This window comes from Lampetra fluviatilis, unplaced genomic scaffold (assembly GCF_964198595.1).
Source record: "Lampetra fluviatilis unplaced genomic scaffold, kcLamFluv1.1 SCAFFOLD_595, whole genome shotgun sequence".
In the NCBI taxonomy this organism is placed as follows: Eukaryota; Metazoa; Chordata; class Hyperoartia; order Petromyzontiformes; family Petromyzontidae; genus Lampetra; species Lampetra fluviatilis.
Window position 1 is genome coordinate 33,894 of NW_027621211.1, and position 18,206 is coordinate 52,099.

The window sequence follows — 18,206 nt, forward strand, 5'->3', positions numbered from 1 at the left end:
TTGGGCGAGTGAGTGGTTGGGTGAGTGCGTAACAGAGTGGGTGGATGGGGGAGTGGGTGATCGTGGTGAATGGGTGGGTGGATCGGTGAGTAGGTGGGTGAGCGGGCAAGTGTATAAGTGGGTGAGTGGGTGGAGAGTTGGCTGGGTCGGTAGGTAGGTAGATGAGTGAGCGGGTTTGTGGATTGTTAGGTTGGGTGGATGATGGAGCGAGTGGTTTTGTGGGTGTATGGGTTGATAGGAAGGAGCATGGCTGGGTGGGTGGGCGGTGTAGTGGCTTGTTAGGTGGGTGGGTCAACGGTTTAGTGGGCGGTTGAGCGGGTGGCCAGGTGGGTGGGTGGGTGGCCAGGTGGGTGGGTGGGTGGCCAGGTGGGTGGGTGGCCAGGTGGGTGGGTGGGTGGGTGGCCAGGTGGGTGGGTGGGTGGCCAGGTGGGTGGGTGGGTGGCCAGGTGGATGGGTGGGTGGCCAGGTGGGTGGGTGGCCAGGTGGGTGGGTGGGTGGGCGGTCATGTGGCCTTCACGGCAGGGCCCCCCCCTCCCCCCCCTCCCCCCCCGTGTGAGCCCACGTGGTGCCCTTGACTCGCCTGCACGGTGTTGGCATCGTGGTGCACGTCATAGAGCACCACGAGGTCCGTGTCGAACCGCGTCTCCAGGCACGACGGGCAGCGCCGCTGCTCCGACAGCGCCGGGTGGAACGACACGTGGGCCTGTGGCGCAGGGACACGTGGTGGGGGTGTGCTTACACAGGAACTTCCTAATATGGTGTTGAGTTTGGTCACGTGACCACGAGGCAGGGGTGGCAGCCATTACACAGAATAAAAATGGAGGCACAATTAATGTCTCGGTGAAGACCGGTGCATCTGTTCATTGTGGGACTTTAAGAAGCATTGCCTGTGAGTTCGTTTATGTTCTTATAAGACTGGGAATGCTGTCATAATGTTAGGATTGCCGTTATAATGCTGTAAATGCCGTTATAATGCTATTAAATTGTTATGATAAAAATGAGGCCTAGATAACAACGATGCCTGCCACTTGCATTATTGTGAATTTTACTTGTAGTTGGATAAGTAGCGCCAGACTTGTTCCCATGTGGCTTTAATGAGATCTTGAGTGCAAGGATGAAGAAGTATCTCATCCACAGTTCAGTGTTATGTGCAGCACTGTACATTTCGGCTGCAGTATGGTGATTATTTAACACAGTCGCTTATTTTTTTGTGTTAATGTAGGTGCCTGGTCCATCCAGGACCTATTGTTGAGTTTCATGTTATCTAAGACAATGTTATGATGCCCCTTATGTTCATTCATTGTATCGATATTGCAAGCATTAACAGTTGCTGTGTTTTGTGCTGTGTTTTTCCATCAGTTTCATCTCGTTCTATTCATTAAATACGTTGGAGTTGTATGTTGACTCTGAAGGTCTATTGAATGCGAGGTTAACCACTCGGATCGTGGTGCAACGCAGCGCACAGCGAGGCCACGTGGAGACCCACGAAATACCTCCGGAGTTGTTGGATGTTATACAGGTCAGGGTCACGATCAGGCAGGGGTCACAGGTCAGGAAGGGGGTCGGGCGGGGTCACCTTGTGCTCCCCCGTGGTGATGTTGACGGCCTGGGACGAGTGGAACGGCGCCACGTCCACGAAGCGGAGGCCCTGCGGCTCGTAGATGTGAACATCCACCTCGAGAGAGACGTGCGGCGTGGTGAGAGCCCTGCTCCCTGGCTCACTCAGCTACTCACTCAGCCACTCACCCACTCGCTCACTCAGCCACTCACCCACTCGCTCACTCAGCCACTCACTCACCCACTCGCTCACTCAGCCACTAGTTCCCTCGCTCACTCAGCCACTCGTTACCTCGCCCACTCAGCCACTCGCTCACTCAGCCACTCACCCACTCGCTCACTCAGCCACTCACTCAGCCACTCACCCACTCGCTCACTCAGCCACTCACTCAGCCACTCACCCACTCGCTCACTCAGCCACTCACTCAGCTACTCACCCACTCGCTCACTCAGCCACTCACCCACTCGCTCACTCAGCCACTCAGCCACTCGCTCACTCAGCCACTCACTCACCCACTCGCTCACTCAGCCACTCAGCCACTCGCTCACTCAGCCACTCACTCACCCACTCGCTCACTCAGCCACTAGTTCCCTCGCTCACTCAGCCACTCGTTACCTCGCCCACTCAGCCACTCACCCACTCGCTCACTCAGCCACTCACTCACCCACTCGCTCACTCAGCCACTAGTTCCCCCGCTCACTCAGCCACTAGTTCCCTCGCTCACTCAGCCACTCACCCACTCGCTCACTCAGCCACTCACTCACCCACTCGCTCACTCAGCCACTAGTTCCCCCGCTCACTCAGCCACTCGTTACCTCGCCCACTCAGCCACTCGCTCAGCCACTCACCCACTGACTCACCCACTCGCTCACTCAGCCACTCGTTCCCTCGCCCACTTAGTCACTCACACACTGGCTCACTCAGCCACTCACTCAGCCACTCGTTCCCTCGCCCACTCAGCCACTCGCTCAGCCACTCACACACTCGCTCACTCAGTCACTCACTCAGCCACTCACTCAGCCACTCACCCACTCGTTCCCTTGCTCACTCAGCCACTCACTCAGCCACTCACACACTCGCTCACTCAGTCACTCACCCACCCACTTATTCATCCATCCATCCACTCACCCACCCACCCACTCACCTATCCAGTGACGACTCACTCACCCACCCACCGACCAACCCACCCACTCGCTCACGCACCCACTCGCCCAACCGCTCACTTACCCACCAACTTATTCATCCATCCACTCGCTCACCCACTCACTTAACCACATGTCCATCCATCCACCCATTCACCCACCCACCCACTCACTTATCCATCCACCCACTCACTCACCCACTCACCTACCCATCCACCCGCTTACTCATCCATCCGCTCACCCCGCCCACCCATCACCAACTCACTAACTCGCCCCCCCCCCCCGCGCGCCACGCTCTGCGTGTAACTCACCGCCCCCGCCGCTCACCTTGTAGGTGTGCGCCAGCTGGCGCGGCCTCAGGCTCAGCTTCAGCTCGTAGCGTCCGAGGCGTCTCCGCAGCAGCTCCTGGTAGCCCAGCTGCAGCGTCACCTTGCTCTGCGGCGCCACGTTCACCGACACCACGAACCGGTCCGTGGTGTCGCCCAGCTGCCTGCAACCGCAACAAACAAACAACAACAACAACCGCCATTCGCCACTTAGGCGGCGGTGACGCCACCGCGCGCTTCGTGCCAGGCTAGGTGCACGTCGAGGCCAGGAGGTCACGGGGCAGACCCAGCAGGTGCCATCACGGGTCGACTGACTGAGATGAGTGGCCGATGCACCACCTGTGCCCCCTACTGTGACAACTCGCTGTGCTTTAGCCACCCGGCCCTCCGCTCGTTGTTGTGAGCGTCGCTCCTCCGCCCTCCGTTGTTGTTGGAGGGCGACTGCCTCCAACTGCCCAGTAGCAGCGTCCTTCATGAGCCTCCTCCACAGAGGCCGATCTTGACACCGCTGGTACCAATCATCGGCAAGTCCACTCAGCTCCACGTCCTCCTGCACCAAATCACTCCATCTCTTCTCTAGCCCGTGCCGCGCCCGTTTAGCCCCCTCGATCCCGCCGAGCAAAAGCTGTTTAGGCATGCGGTGGCTGGGCATGCGGTGGCTGGGCATGCGGTGGCTGGACATGCGGTGGCTGGGAATGCGGTGGCTGGGCATGCGGTGGCTGGGCATGCGGTGGCTGGGAATGCGGTGGCTGGGCATGCGGTGGCTGGGCATGCGGTGGCTGGGCATGCGGTGGCTGGACATGCGGTGGCTGGACATGCGGTGGCTGGGCATGCGGTGGCTGGGCATGAGGTGGCTGGGCATGTGGTGGCTGGACATGCGGTGGCTGGGCATGCGGTGGCTGGGCATGAGGTGGCTGGGCATGAGGTGGCTGGGCATGCGGTGGCTGGGCATGAGGTGGCTGGGCATGAGGTGGCTGGGCATGCGGTGGCTGGGCATGAGGTGGCTGGACATGCGGTGGCTGGGCATGCGGTGGCTGGGCATGCGGTGGCTGGACATGCGGTGGCTGGACATGAGGTGGCTGGGCATGAGGTGGCTGGGCATGAGGTGGCTGGGCATGCGGTGGCTGGGCATGCGGTGGCTGGGCATGCGGTGGCTGGGCATGCGGTGGCTGGGCATGCACGCACACACACATACATAAAGGCAAAGATCCCGCGTCGTGTAGCCTCAACGGGCTGTTGGGTCAAGTGCTGTTTGCGAGCACGGGGTCGGTTGTTGGCCGGCACCACTACACGCCCCACCCACCTTTGCCGCACACCGTACCAGGTACTCAATTGATGCTGAGTCGACCTAGGGGTGGTGGCCGTGAGCAGGAATCGAACTTGGGTTCGTAGTACAGCGCGCTAAACGCTGCGCTACCACTCCCCACTACACACACACACAGACACACACCCACACAGACACATACACAGACACACCCATACAGACACACCCACACACACACACAGACACAGACACACCCACACAGACACACACACAGACACACCCACACAGACACACCCATACAGACACACCCATACAGACACACCCACACAGACACACCCACACAGACACACCCACACAGACACACCCACACAGACACACCCACACAGACACACCCACACAGACACACCCACACAGACAGGTTGTGTATATTATAGTTAGATATTATAAGGGAGGGGTCAGGGGTAGTAGGTTCCATGTCAGGTGAGGGTGGGGTCACGCCAGGTGAGGGTGGGGTCACGCCAGGTCAGGGTGGGGTCACGCCAGGTCAGGGTGGGTGGGGGTGGGTGGGGTCGCGCCGTACCACACGAGTCCTGCCGACTGCCCCTGGCTCTTGGCCTTCTCGTACTGCACCTTGGCCACGACCTTTTCCTTCACGACGCCCACGTACAGCTCCTGGTCTATCACCCTGCGGGGTCACGCCGGGGTCACGCCGGGGTCACGCCAGGGTCACGCCGGGGAGGGAGCACAGAAGGACAGGGGGGGGGGGGGGACATCGGAGGAGACTCAATATCGACACGCGTGTGACAGCCCACGTGGGGACGCGGGTCAACGCGTGGATGACACGCGTGACGGATGTGAGCGGGGGGGGGGGGCCGCACATGGTGAAGTTGTAGATGAAGGCCTGCTCGGGCAGCTGCACCAGGAAGCTTGTCTCGCGGGCGCGACCGCCGCGGTTCTTGAGGCGCGCCGTGGTCACCGTGTCGGCGAAGCGTGACGTCACGCGCGCCTCCACGTGCAGGCTGTGCAGCTCCACGCCGTCTACGGAGATGTCCTAGCGGGGGGGGGGCGGGGGGGGGTGGGGGGCACGTGGGGGGGGGGGAAGCGGCCGCGGGTTGACCCAAGCCACTGTGTTCTCATCTCTAATCGCGGACAAACATCGTCGCTATCTCGCCGCCCACCCCCCCACGCCAGGGGTCGAGGTCATGTTTGTCGTCTGGACTTCGTGCCGGCGAGCGGTGGAATTTGTCGGTGGCTTTGAAGCCGAAACAAGAGCGGGCACCGACAGAGGCTGCCAGCAGCAGTGGCGGCACAGAGACCCATAGACTCACACAGAGACCCATAGACTTACACAGAGACCCATAGACTCACACAGAGACCCATAGACTCACACAGAGACCCATAGACTTACACAGACCCATAGACTCACACAAAGACCAATAGACTTACACAGAGACCCATAGACTTACATAGAGACCCATAGACTCACACAGAGACCCATAGACTCACACAGAGACCCATAGACTCACACAGAGACCCATAGACTCACACAGACCCATAGACTCACACAGAGACCCATAGACTCACACAGAGACCCATAGACTCACACAGAGACCCATAGACTTACACAGACCCATAGACTCACACAAAGACCAATAGACTTACACAGAGACCCATAGACTTACATAGAGACCCATAGACTCACACAGAGACCCATAGACTCACACAGAGACCCATAGACTCACACAGAGACCCATAGACTTACACAGACCCATAGACTCACACAAAGACCAATAGACTTACACAGAGACCCATAGACTTACATAGAGACCCATAGACTCACACAGAGACCCATAGACTCACACAGAGACCCATAGACTCACACAGACCCATAGACTCACACAAAGACCAATAGACTTACACAGAGACCCATAGACTTACATAGAGACCCATAGACTCACACAGAGACCCATAGACTCACACAGAGACCCATAGACTCACACAGAGACCCATAGACTTACACAGACCCATAGACTCACACAAAGACCAATAGACTTACACAGAGACCCACAGACTTACACAGAGACCCATAGACTTAGACAGAGACCCATAGACTCACACAGAGACCCATAGACTTACACAGAAACCCATAGACTTACACAGAGACCCATAGACTCACACAGAGACCCATATACTCACACAGAGACCCATAGACTCACACAGAGACCCATAGACTCACACAGAGACCCATAGACTTACACAGACCCATAGACTCACACAAAGACCAATAGACTTACACAGAGACCCATAGACTTACATAGAGACCCATAGACTTACACAGAGACCCATAGACTCACACAGAGACCCATCGACTTACACAGTAACCCATAGACTTACACTGAGACCCATAGACTCACACAGAGACCCATAGACTTACACAGAGACCCATAGGACTCACACAGAGACCCATAGACTCACACAGAGACCCATAGACTTACATAGAGGACCCATAGACTTACACAGAGACCCATAGACTCACACAGAGACCCATAGACTTACACAGAAACCCATAGACTTACACAGAGACCCATAGACTCACACAGAGACCCATAGACTCACACAGAGACCCATAGACTCACACAGAGACCCATAGACACACACAGAGACCCATAGACTTACACAGACCCATAGACTCACACAAAGACCAATAGACTTACACAGAGACCCATAGACTTACATAGAGACCCATAGACTTACACAGAGACCCATAGACTCACACAGAGACCCATAGACTTACACAGTAACCCATAGACTTACACAGAGACCCCATATACTCACACAGAGACCCATAGACTCACACTGAGACCCATAGACTCACACAGAGACCCATAGAATTACACAGACAACCATAGACTTACACAGACCCATAGACTCACATAGAGACCCATAGACTCACACAGATGACCAATAAACCTACACAGAGACCCATAGACTCACACAGAGACCCATAGACTCACACAGATACCCATAGACTCACACAGAGACCCAGAGGACCCATAGACTTACATAGAGACCCATAGACTCACACAGAGACCCATAGACTCACAAAGAGACCCAGAGACCCATAGACTCACACAGAGACCCATAGACTCACACAGAGACCCATAGACTCACACAGATACCCATAGACTTACACATAGACCCATAGACTCACACAGAGACCCATAGACTTACCACAGAGACCCATAGACTCACACAGAGACCCATAGACTCACACAGAGACCCATAGACTCACACAGAGACCCATAGACTTACACAGAGACCCATAGACTCACACAGAGACCCATAGACTCACACAGAGACCCATAGACTCACACAGAGACCCATAGACTCACACAGAGACCCATAGACTTACACAGAGACCCATAGACTTACACAGAGACCCATAGACTCACACAGAGACCCATAGACTCACACAGAGGACCCATAGACTCACACAGAGACCCATAGACTTACACAGAAACCCATAGACTTACACAGAGACCCATAGACTCACACAGAGACCCATAGACCTCACACAGAGACCATAGACTCACACAGAGACCCACAGACTCACACAGAGACCCATAGACTCACACAGAGACCCATAGACTCACACAGAGACCCATAGACTCACACAGAGACCCATAGACTTACACAGAGACCCATAGACTCACACAGAGGACCCATAGACTCACACAGAGACCCATAGACTCACACAGAGACCCATAGACTTACACAGAGACTAATAGACTTACACAGAGACCCATAGACTCACACAGAGACCCATAGACTCACACAGAGACCCATAGACTCACACAGAGACCCATAGACTTACACAGAGGGACTAATAGACTTACATAGGAGTGTGTGTTACTGGTAGGAACCTCCTGGTTACACCAGCCCACAAGGGATTATTGTGTCCGTCCGTCCGTCGTGCAGGGTGGGGCTGGGTGGGGAGGGGCTGGGTGGGGAGGGGAGGGTGGGGAGGGGCTGGGTGGGGAGGGTGGGGCTGGGTTTGGGAGGGGAGGGTGGGGAGGGGCTGGGTGGAGAGGGTGGGGAGGTGCTGGGTGGGGAGGGTGGAGAGGGGCTGGGTGGGGGAGGGTGGGGAGGGGCTGGGTGGGGGAGGGGCTGGGTGGGGAGGGTGGGGAGGGGCTGGGTGGGGAGGGGCTGGGTGGGGAGGGGAGGGTGGGGAGGGGAGGGTGGGGAGGGTGGGGAGGGGCTGGGTGGGGAGGGGCTGGGTGGGGAGGGTGGGGAGGGTGGGGAGGGGGCTGGGTGGGGAGGGTGGGGAGGGGAGGGTGGGGCTGGGTGGGGAGGGTGGGGCTGGGTGGGGGGTGGGAGGGGTGGGGCTGGGTGGGGAGGTGCTGGTCACCCCGTGGTGCCCTTATAAAACTCAACGTTTCACCTACTCACGCCGGCTTGTGCCCGCCCTCACAGTCGGGCATATTTGCGGAATACACCACGCCGCCGTTGAGCCTGCAGGCCATTGACCGAGCAACCCGACGTTCCTACCAGCTCCCTCCGCAGCAGGAATGTGTTTAAAAGTGCTCGTTATTCTCGCTAACAGCACTTGCCCCGACCGTCTGTTAAGACTATACAGGATGTCTTTGTCTTTGTAATACTCAATAAAGACATTGTATATGGTGATGTTGAGTGATGGGTGGTGATGTTGGGTGATGAGTGGTGATGTTGAGTGATGGCTGGTGATGTTGGGTGATGAGTGGTGATGTTGAGTGATGGCTGGTGATGTTGAGTGATGGGTGGTGATGTTGAGTGATGGGTGGTGATGTTGAGTGATGGCTGGTGATGTTGAGTGATGGGTGGTGATGTTGGGTGATGGGTGGTGATGTTGAGTGATGGGTGGTGATGTTGAGCGATGGGTGGTGATGTTGAGTGATGGCTGGTGATGTTGGGTGATGGGTGGTGATGTTGAGTGATGGCTGGTGATGTTGAGTGATGGCTGGTGATGTTGGGTGATGAGTGGTGATGTTGAGTGATGGGTGGTGATGTTGAGTGATGGGTGGTGATGTTGAGTGATGGGTGGTGATGTTGAGTGATGGGTGGTGATGTTGAGTGATGGGTGGTGATGTTGAGCGATGGGTGGTGATGTTGAGTGATGGCTGGTGATGTTGGGTGATGGGTGGTGATGTTGAGTGATGGCTGGTGATGTTGAGTGATGGCTGGTGATGTTGGGTGATGAGTGGTGATGTTGAGTGATGGGTGGTGATGTTGAGTGATGGGTGGTGATGTTGAGTGATGGGTGGTGATGTTGAGTGATGGCTGGTGATGTTGAGTGATGGGTGGTGATGTTGAGTGATGGCTGGTGATGTTGGGTGATGAGTGGTGATGTTGAGTGATGGGTGGTGATGTTGAGTGATGGGTGGTGATGTTGGGTGATGGCTGGTGATGTTGAGTGATGGGTGGTGATGTTGAGTGATGGCTGGTGATGTTGAGTGATGGGTGGTGATGTTGGGTGATGAGTGGTGATGTTGAGTGATGGGTGGTGATGTTGAGCGATGGGTGGTGATGTTGAGTGATGGCTGGTGATGTTGGGTGATGGGTGGTGATGTTGAGTGATGGCTGGTGATGTTGAGCGATGGGTGGTGATGTTGAGTGATGGGTGGTGATGTTGAGTGATGGCTGGTGATGTTGAGTGATGGCTGGTGATGTTGGGTGATGAGTGGTGATGTTGAGTGATGGGTGGTGATGTTGAGTGATGGGTGGTGATGTTGAGTGATGGCTGGTGATGTTGGGTGATGGGTGGTGATGTTGAGTGATGCGTGGTGATGTTGAGTGATGGGTGGTGATGTTGGGTGATGGCTGGTGATGTTGAGTGATGGGTGGTGATGTTGAGTGATGGGTGGTGATGTTGAGTGATGGGTGGTGATGTTGAGTGATGGGTGGTGATGTTGAGTGATGGGTCGTGATGTTGGGTGATGAGTGGTGATGTTGAGTGATGGCTGGTGATGTTGGGTGATGAGTGGTGATGTTGGGTGATGAGTGGTGATGTTGGGTGATGGCTGGTGATGTTGAGTGATGGGTGGTGATGTTGAGTGATGAGTGGTGATGTTGAGTGATGGGTGGTGATGTTGAGTGATGGCTGGTGATGTTGAGTGATGGGTGGTGATGTTGAGTGATGGGTGGTGATGTTGAGTGATGGGTGGTGATGTTGAGTGATGGCTGGTGATGTTGAGCGATGGGTGGTGATGTTGAGTGATGGGTGGTGATGTTGAGTGATGGCTGGTGATGTTGAGTGATGGGTGGTGATGTTGGGTGATGAGTGGTGATGTTGAGTGATGGGTGGTGATGTTGAGTGATGGGTGGTGATGTTGGGTGATGGCTGGTGATGTTGGGTGATGAGTGGTGATGTTGAGTGATGGCTGGTGATGTTGAGTGATGGGTGGTGATGTTGAGTGATGGGTGGTGATGTTGAGTGATGGCTGGTGATGTTGAGTGATGGGTGGTGATGTTGAGTGATGAGTGGTGATGTTGGGTGATGAGTGGTGATGTTGAGTGATGGGTGGTGATGTTGAGTGATGGGTGGTGATGTTGAGTGATGGCTGGTGATGTTGAGTGATGGCTGGTGATGTTGAGTGATGGCTGGTGATGTTGAGTGATGGGTGGTGATGTTGAGTGATGGCTGGTGATGTTGAGTGATAGCTGGTGATGTTGAGTGATGGGTGGTGATGTTGAGTGATGGGTCGTGATGTTGGGTGATGAGTGGTGATGTTGGGTGATGAGTGGTGATGTTGAGTGATGGGTGGTGATGTTGAGTGATGGGTGGTGATGTTGAGTGATGGGTGGTGATGTTGAGTGATGGGTGGTGATGTTGAGTGATGGGTGGTGATGTTGGGTGATGAGTGGTGATGTTGAGTGATGGGTGGTGATGTTGAGTGATGGGTGGTGATGTTGAGTGATGGCTGGTGATGTTGGGTGATGGGTGGTGATGTTGAGTGATGGCTGGTGATGTTGAGTGATGGGTGGTGATGTTGAGTGATGGGTGGTGATGTTGAGTGATGGGTGGTGATGTTGTGTGATGGGTGGTGATGTTGAGTGATGGGTGGTGATGTTGGGTGATGGGTGGTGATGTTGAGTGATGGGTGGTGATGTTGGGTGATGGGTGGTGATGTTAAGTGATGGGTGGTGATGTTGGGTGATGGGTGGTGATGTTGAGTGATGGGTCGTGATGTTGGGTGATGGGTGGTGATGTTGGGTGATGAGTGGTGATGTTGAGTGATGGGTGGTGATGTTGGGTGATGGGTGGTGATGTTGGGTGATGGGTGGTGATGTTGGGTGATGGGTGGTGATGTTGGGTGATGGGTGGTGATGTTGGGTGATGGGTGGTGATGTTGAGTGATGGGTGGTGATGGGACGTGATGGTCGGGGACTCGATTGTGCTTCCTCACCTCCAGCTCTGGTTCATCTTCCCGGCGCTGCAACACAACGCAACACGCACACGGGGCCACTGTGAACACGCCTGTCCACAAAGACAAAGATCCCCCGCATAGCCTGTAACAGACTGGAGGGGCAAGTGCTGTTAGCGAGCAGCACCTATGAAGGCCGGCACGGCGCACGAGGGGGTGGGTGGCCAGCACCACTCCCGGCCGCCTTTGTCTCCCCGGTGGCGATGTCTACTACACACCGCACCGGGTACTCATTTGAGGCTGAGTCGACCTAGGGGAGGCCCATGACCGGTTCAGATAATCGTCCCCGGTGTTGGCCGTGAGCGGGAATCGAACTTGGTTTGCCAGGTTCGTAGCGCAGCGCTAACCGCTGCACCACCGCTCCCCACCATGCACCGACCCACTCATCAACCCTCACCATCAGCTCACTCACCACCCCCATGTGTACACTCACCACTCAACCCTCACCATCAGCTCACTCACCACCCCCATGTGTACACTCACCACTTAACCTCACCATCAGTTCACTCACCCAAGTCACCACTCCACTCACCACTCAACCCTCACCATCAGTTCACTCACCCAACTCACCACTCCACTCACCACTCAACCCTCACCATCAGTTCACTCACCCAAGTCACCACTCCACTCACCACTCAACCCTCACCATCAGTTCACTCACCCAACTCACCACTCCACTCACCACTCAACCCTCACCATCAGTTCACTCACCCAACTCACCACTCCACTCACCACTTAACCTCACCATCAGTCCACTTACCCAACTCACCACTCCACTCACCACCCAACCCTCACCATCAGTTCACTCACCCAAGTCACCACTCCACTCACCACTCAACCCTCACCATCAGTTCACTCACCCAACTCACCACTCCACTCACCACTCAACCCTCACCATCAGTTCACTCACCCAAGTCACCACTCCACTCACCACTCAACCCTCACCATCAGTTCACTCACCCAACTCACCACTCCACTCACCACTCAACCCTCACCCATCAGTTCACTCACCCAACTCACCACTCCACTCACCACTCAACCCTCACCCATCAGTTCACTCACCCAACTCACCACTCCATTCACCACTCAACCCTCACCATCAGCTCACTCACCCAACTCACCACTCCACTCACCACTCAACCCTCACCCATCAGTTCACTCACCCAACTCACCACTCCATTCACCACTCAACCCTCACCATCAGCTCACTCACCCAACTCACCACTCCACTCACCACTCAACCCTCACCCATCAGCTCACTCACCCAACTCACCACTCCACTCACCACTCAACCCACCCATCAGCTCACTCACCCAACTCACCACTCCACTCACCACTCAACCCTCACCATCAGCTCACTCACCCAACTCACCACTCCACTCACCACTCAACCCACCCATCAGCTCACTCACCCAACTCACCACTCCACTCACCACTCAACCCTCACCATCAGTTCACTCACCCAACTCACCACTCCACTCACCACTCAACCCTCACCCATCAGTTCACTCACCCAACTCACCACTCCATTCACCACTCAACCCTCACCATCAGCTCACTCACCCAACTCACCACTCCACTCACCACTCAACCCTCACCCATCAGCTCACTCACCCAACTCACCACTCCACTCACCACTCAACCCACCCATCAGCTCACTCACCCAACTCACCACTCCACTCACCACTCAACCCTCACCATCAGCTCACTCACCCAACTCACCACTCCACTCACCACTCAACCCACCCATCAGCTCACTCACCCAACTCACCACTCCACTCACCACTCAACCCTCACCATCAGTTCACTCACCAAACTCACCACTCCACTCACCACTCAACCCTCACCCATCAGTTCACTCACCCAACTCACCACTCCATTCACCACTCAACCCTCACCATCAGCTCACTCACCCAACTCACCACTCCACTCACCACTCAACCCTCACCCATCAGCTCACTCACCCAACTCACCACTCCACTCACCACTCAACCCACCCATCAGCTCACTCACCCAACTCACCACTCCACTCACCACTCAACCCTCACCATCAGCTCACTCACCCAACTCACCACTCCACTCACCACTCAACCCACCCATCAGCTCACTCACCCAACTCCCCACTCCACTCACCACTCAACCCTCACCCATCAGCTCACTCACCCAACTCACCACTCCACTCACCACTCAACCCACCCATCAGTTCACTCACCCAACTCGCCACTCCACTCACCACTCAACCCTCACCATCAGTTCACTCACCCAACTCACCACTCCACTCACCACTCAACCCTCACCATCAGTTCACTCACCCAACTCACCACTCCACTCACCACTCAACCCTCATCATCAGCTCACTCACCCAACTCACCACTCCACTCACCACTCAACCCTCACCCATCAGTTCACTCACCCAACTCACCACTCCACTCACCACTCAACCCTCACCATCAGTTCACTCACCCAACTCACCACTCCGCTCACCACTCAACCCTCACCATCAGTTCACTCACCCAACTCACCACTCCACTCACCACTCAACCCTCACCATCAGCTCACTCACCCAACTCACCACTCCACTCACCACTCAACCCTCACCCATCAGTTCACTCACCCACCTCACCACTCCACTCACCACTCAACCCTCACCATCAGTTCACTCACCCAACTCACCACTCCGCTCACCACTCAACCCTCACCATCAGTTCACTCACCCAACTCACCATCAGCTCACTCACTACCTCCACTTGTACACTCACCACTCAACCCTCACCCATCAGTTCTCTCACCCAACTCACCACTCCACTCACCACTCAACCCACCCATCAGCTCACTCACCCAACTCACCACTCCACTCACCACTTAACCTCACCATCAGTCCACTTACCCAACTCACCACTCCACTCACCACCCAACCCTCACCATCAGTTCACTCACCCAACTCACCACTCCACTCACCACTCAACCCTCACCATCAGTTCACTCACCCAACTCACCACTCCACTCACCACTCAACCCTCACCATCAGTTCACTCACCCAACTCACCACTCCACTCACCACTCAACCCTCACCATCAGTTCACTCACCCAACTCACCACTCCACTCACCACTCAACCCTCACCATAAGTTCACTCACCCAACTCACCACTCCACTCACCACTCAACCCTCACCATCAGTTCACTCACCCAACTCACCACTCCACTCACCACTCAACCCACCCATCAGCTCACTCACCCAAATCACCACTCCACTCACCACTTAACCTCACCATCAGTTCACTCACCCAACTCACCACTCCACTCACCACTCAACCCACCCATCAGCTCACTCACCCAACTCACCACTCCACTTACCACTCAACCCACCCATCAGCTCACTCACCCAACTCACCACTCCACTCACCACTCAACCCACCCATCAGCTCACTCACCCAACTCGCCACTCCACTCACCACTCAACCCTCACCATCAGCTCACTCACCCAACTCACCACTCCACTCACCACTCAACCCTCACCATTAGTTCACTCACCCAACTCACCACTCCACTCACCACTGAACCCTCACCATCAGTTCACTCACCCAACTCACCACTCCGCTCACCACTCAACCCTCACCATCAATTCACTCACCCAACTCACCACTCCACTCACCACTCAACCCTCACCATCAGTTCACTCACCCAACTCACCACTCCACTCACCACTCAACCCTCACCATCAGTTCACTCACCCAACTCACCACTCCACTCACCACTCAACCCTCACCATCAGTTCACTCACCCAACTCACCACTCCACTCACCACTCAACCCTCACCATCAGCTCACTCACCCAACTCACCACTCCACTCACCACTCAACCCTCACCATCAGCTCACTCACCCAACTCACCACTCCACTCACCACTCAACCCTCACCATCAGCTCACTCACCCAACTCACCACTCCGCTCACCACTCAACCCTCACCATCAGTTCACTCACCCAACTCGCCACTCCACTCACCACCCAACCCTCACCATCAGCTCACTCACTCAACCTCACCATCAGCTCACTCACTACCTCCACTTGTACACTCACCACTCAACCCACCCATCAGTCCACTCACCCAACTCACCACTCCACTCACCACCCACCCCACCCATCAACTCACTCACCACCCCCATGTGTACACTCACCACTCAACCCTCACCATCAGCTCACTCACCCAACTCACCACTCCACTCACGAGTGCGCTCACCACCAAAGCAACGAATCGTCCCACCCCCCCCCCTGCTCACCTCTCTCCCCGAGCGCAGGCCCTGCCCCTCACCCCCCTCACCCTCCTCACCCCCCTCACCGCGACCCTCCGGGCGCGCTACCACCGCAGCGGGGGTGACGACCCCCACTCCCATCAGCAGCAGCAGCCCCCCCACGAAGACGACGGCCGCAGCCGCCGTGGCGAGCAGCGAGGACGCCTTCATGTCTTGCTGGGCCAGCACTGGGGGAAGGGGGGCTCCGCGGGGGGTTTTGTGTCCCGGGGGACGAGGGGGTGGGGGGAGGGACCCCCGCGGTGTGGGTGGCCTAACCCCGGGGTGAGGTCACGTGGTGGGGGGGGGGGGAGATGGGCATAGCGGTACGGGGGGGGGATTTGCTGTGTGGGGTGACTCTGTGTCACGACCTGCAGTGAGTGGGTGGACAGCTGGTTGTCTGGGTGGACGTCAACGACGTCCACTCGGCAGTGCCAGGTAGGCCTCGGCAAGGTAAGGTGAAGGTGTAAAAACAACGAGCCTACCTTTCTTTACCCTACCTTTACCCTTACCACCATACAATCACTCTACCCCCCTACCTTTTACCCTTTAGCAGGTAAGGTCAAAGGTAAAAAGCAACGAGCCTACCTTTTACCCTACCCTTTACCCTTACCCCTTGGCATGTCGACACCTTTACCTTTACCCTAGAAGGGTAGAAAGGGTACAATTACCTTGCCTTGCCGAGGCCTCGTGCCAGCAGCAGCAGCAGCAGTCTGACGAGTCCAAAAACTCGGTTCAAATCGGATTGGGGGGCGGCCACCCGGGAGATGGAGCCACGCGCGATCAGCTCCCGCGGAGCGAAAGGGCCTCGGGGCAATTGCTTCATCCAGCAGTGGATTGGCCACGGATTCCATCTTGAATCATTGCCTCACTTGATGCAGCTAATCTGGCTGTGACGGTCCCACCTGATGACGGAGACTTGTGTTGCCTCCGAAACGTCGTGATTTTTTTTGTTTTATTTGATTAATTTAAATTTAATTTTTTTACCTACATGGTGACTTTACCGAAGGAACTACGAGTATGAATCCTCGCAGTCGCGAAAGCTTCAAATCTAGAATTCGCTCTCGAGCTCCACTCCCCATCGCCAGCAGGGACGTCATTAGGAAATTGCATGGCTGCGCCTTCACCCAGCAGTGATGTCACGTGGTGTTGTGGGGGCGTGTCGAGCACGCGGCCGCGAGATCTGCGCGCGGTCTCGCGAGACTTGGGGAGGAGGAGGAGTGTCACGCGGCGTTCCGCCATTCAACATCCGACGTGAGCAGGTGAGACACGGGGACAGGTGAGACACGGGGAGACACGGGGACAGGTGAGACACGGGGACAGGTGAGACACGGGGACAGGTGAGACACGGGGACAGGTGAGACACGGGGAGACACGGGGACAGGTGAGACACGGGGACAGGTGAGACACGGGGAGACACGGGGAGAGGTGAGACACGGGGAGAGGTGAGACACGGGGACAGGTGAGACACGGGGAGACACGGGGAGAGGTGAGACACGGGGACAGGTGAGACACGGGGAGAGGTGAGACACGGGGACAGGTGAGACACGGGGAGACACGGGGACAGGTGAGACACGGGGACAGGTGAGACACGGGGAGAGGTGAGACACGGGGACAGGTGAGACACGGGGACAGGTGAGACACGGGGAGACACGGGGACAGGTGAGACACGGGGACAGGTGAGACACGGGGGACAGGTGAGACACGGGGACAGGTGAGACACGGGGACAGGTGAGACCACGGGGAGACACGGGGACAGGTGAGACACGGGGACAGGTGAGACACGGGGAGACACGGGGAGAGGTGAGACACGGGGAGAGGTGAGACACGGGGAGAGGTGAGACACGGGGACAGGTGAGACACGGGGAGACACGGGGAGAGGTGAGACACGGGGACAGGTGAGACACGGGGAGAGGTGAGACACGGGGACAGGTGAGACACGGGGAGACACGGGGACAGGTGAGACACGGGGAGAGGTGAGACACGGGGACAGGTGAGACACGGGGACAGGTGAGACACGGGGACAGGTGAGACACGGGGAGACACGGGGACAGGTGAGACACGGGGAGAGGTGAGACACGGGGACAGGTGAGACACGGGGACAGGTGAGACACGGGGACAGGTGAGACACGGGGAGACACGGGGAGACACGGGGACAGGTGAGACACG

At 56.4% G+C, this 18,206-nt stretch overlaps 1 protein-coding gene across 1 annotated transcript in view; it reads right to left on the bottom strand.

The window, feature by feature from the left end:
* The window catches only part of LOC144954933 (inter-alpha-trypsin inhibitor heavy chain H3-like), a 38,876-nt gene extending 21,590 nt beyond the window's left edge, over positions 1-17,286 (bottom strand). The window contains exons 1-8 of the mRNA XM_078885303.1: positions 17,208-17,286; positions 16,110-16,228; positions 11,733-11,759; positions 5,169-5,341; positions 4,871-4,975; positions 3,028-3,190; positions 1,577-1,675; positions 581-703 (exon numbers count right to left, since the gene is read on the bottom strand). Coding sequence (XP_078741429.1) covers positions 581-703; positions 1,577-1,675; positions 3,028-3,190; positions 4,871-4,975; positions 5,169-5,341; positions 11,733-11,759; positions 16,110-16,228; positions 17,208-17,286 — 888 coding nt within the window. The remainder of the gene's footprint in view (positions 1-580; positions 704-1,576; positions 1,676-3,027; positions 3,191-4,870; positions 4,976-5,168; positions 5,342-11,732; positions 11,760-16,109; positions 16,229-17,207) is intronic.
* Between the last annotated feature and the right edge of the window lie 920 nt (positions 17,287-18,206).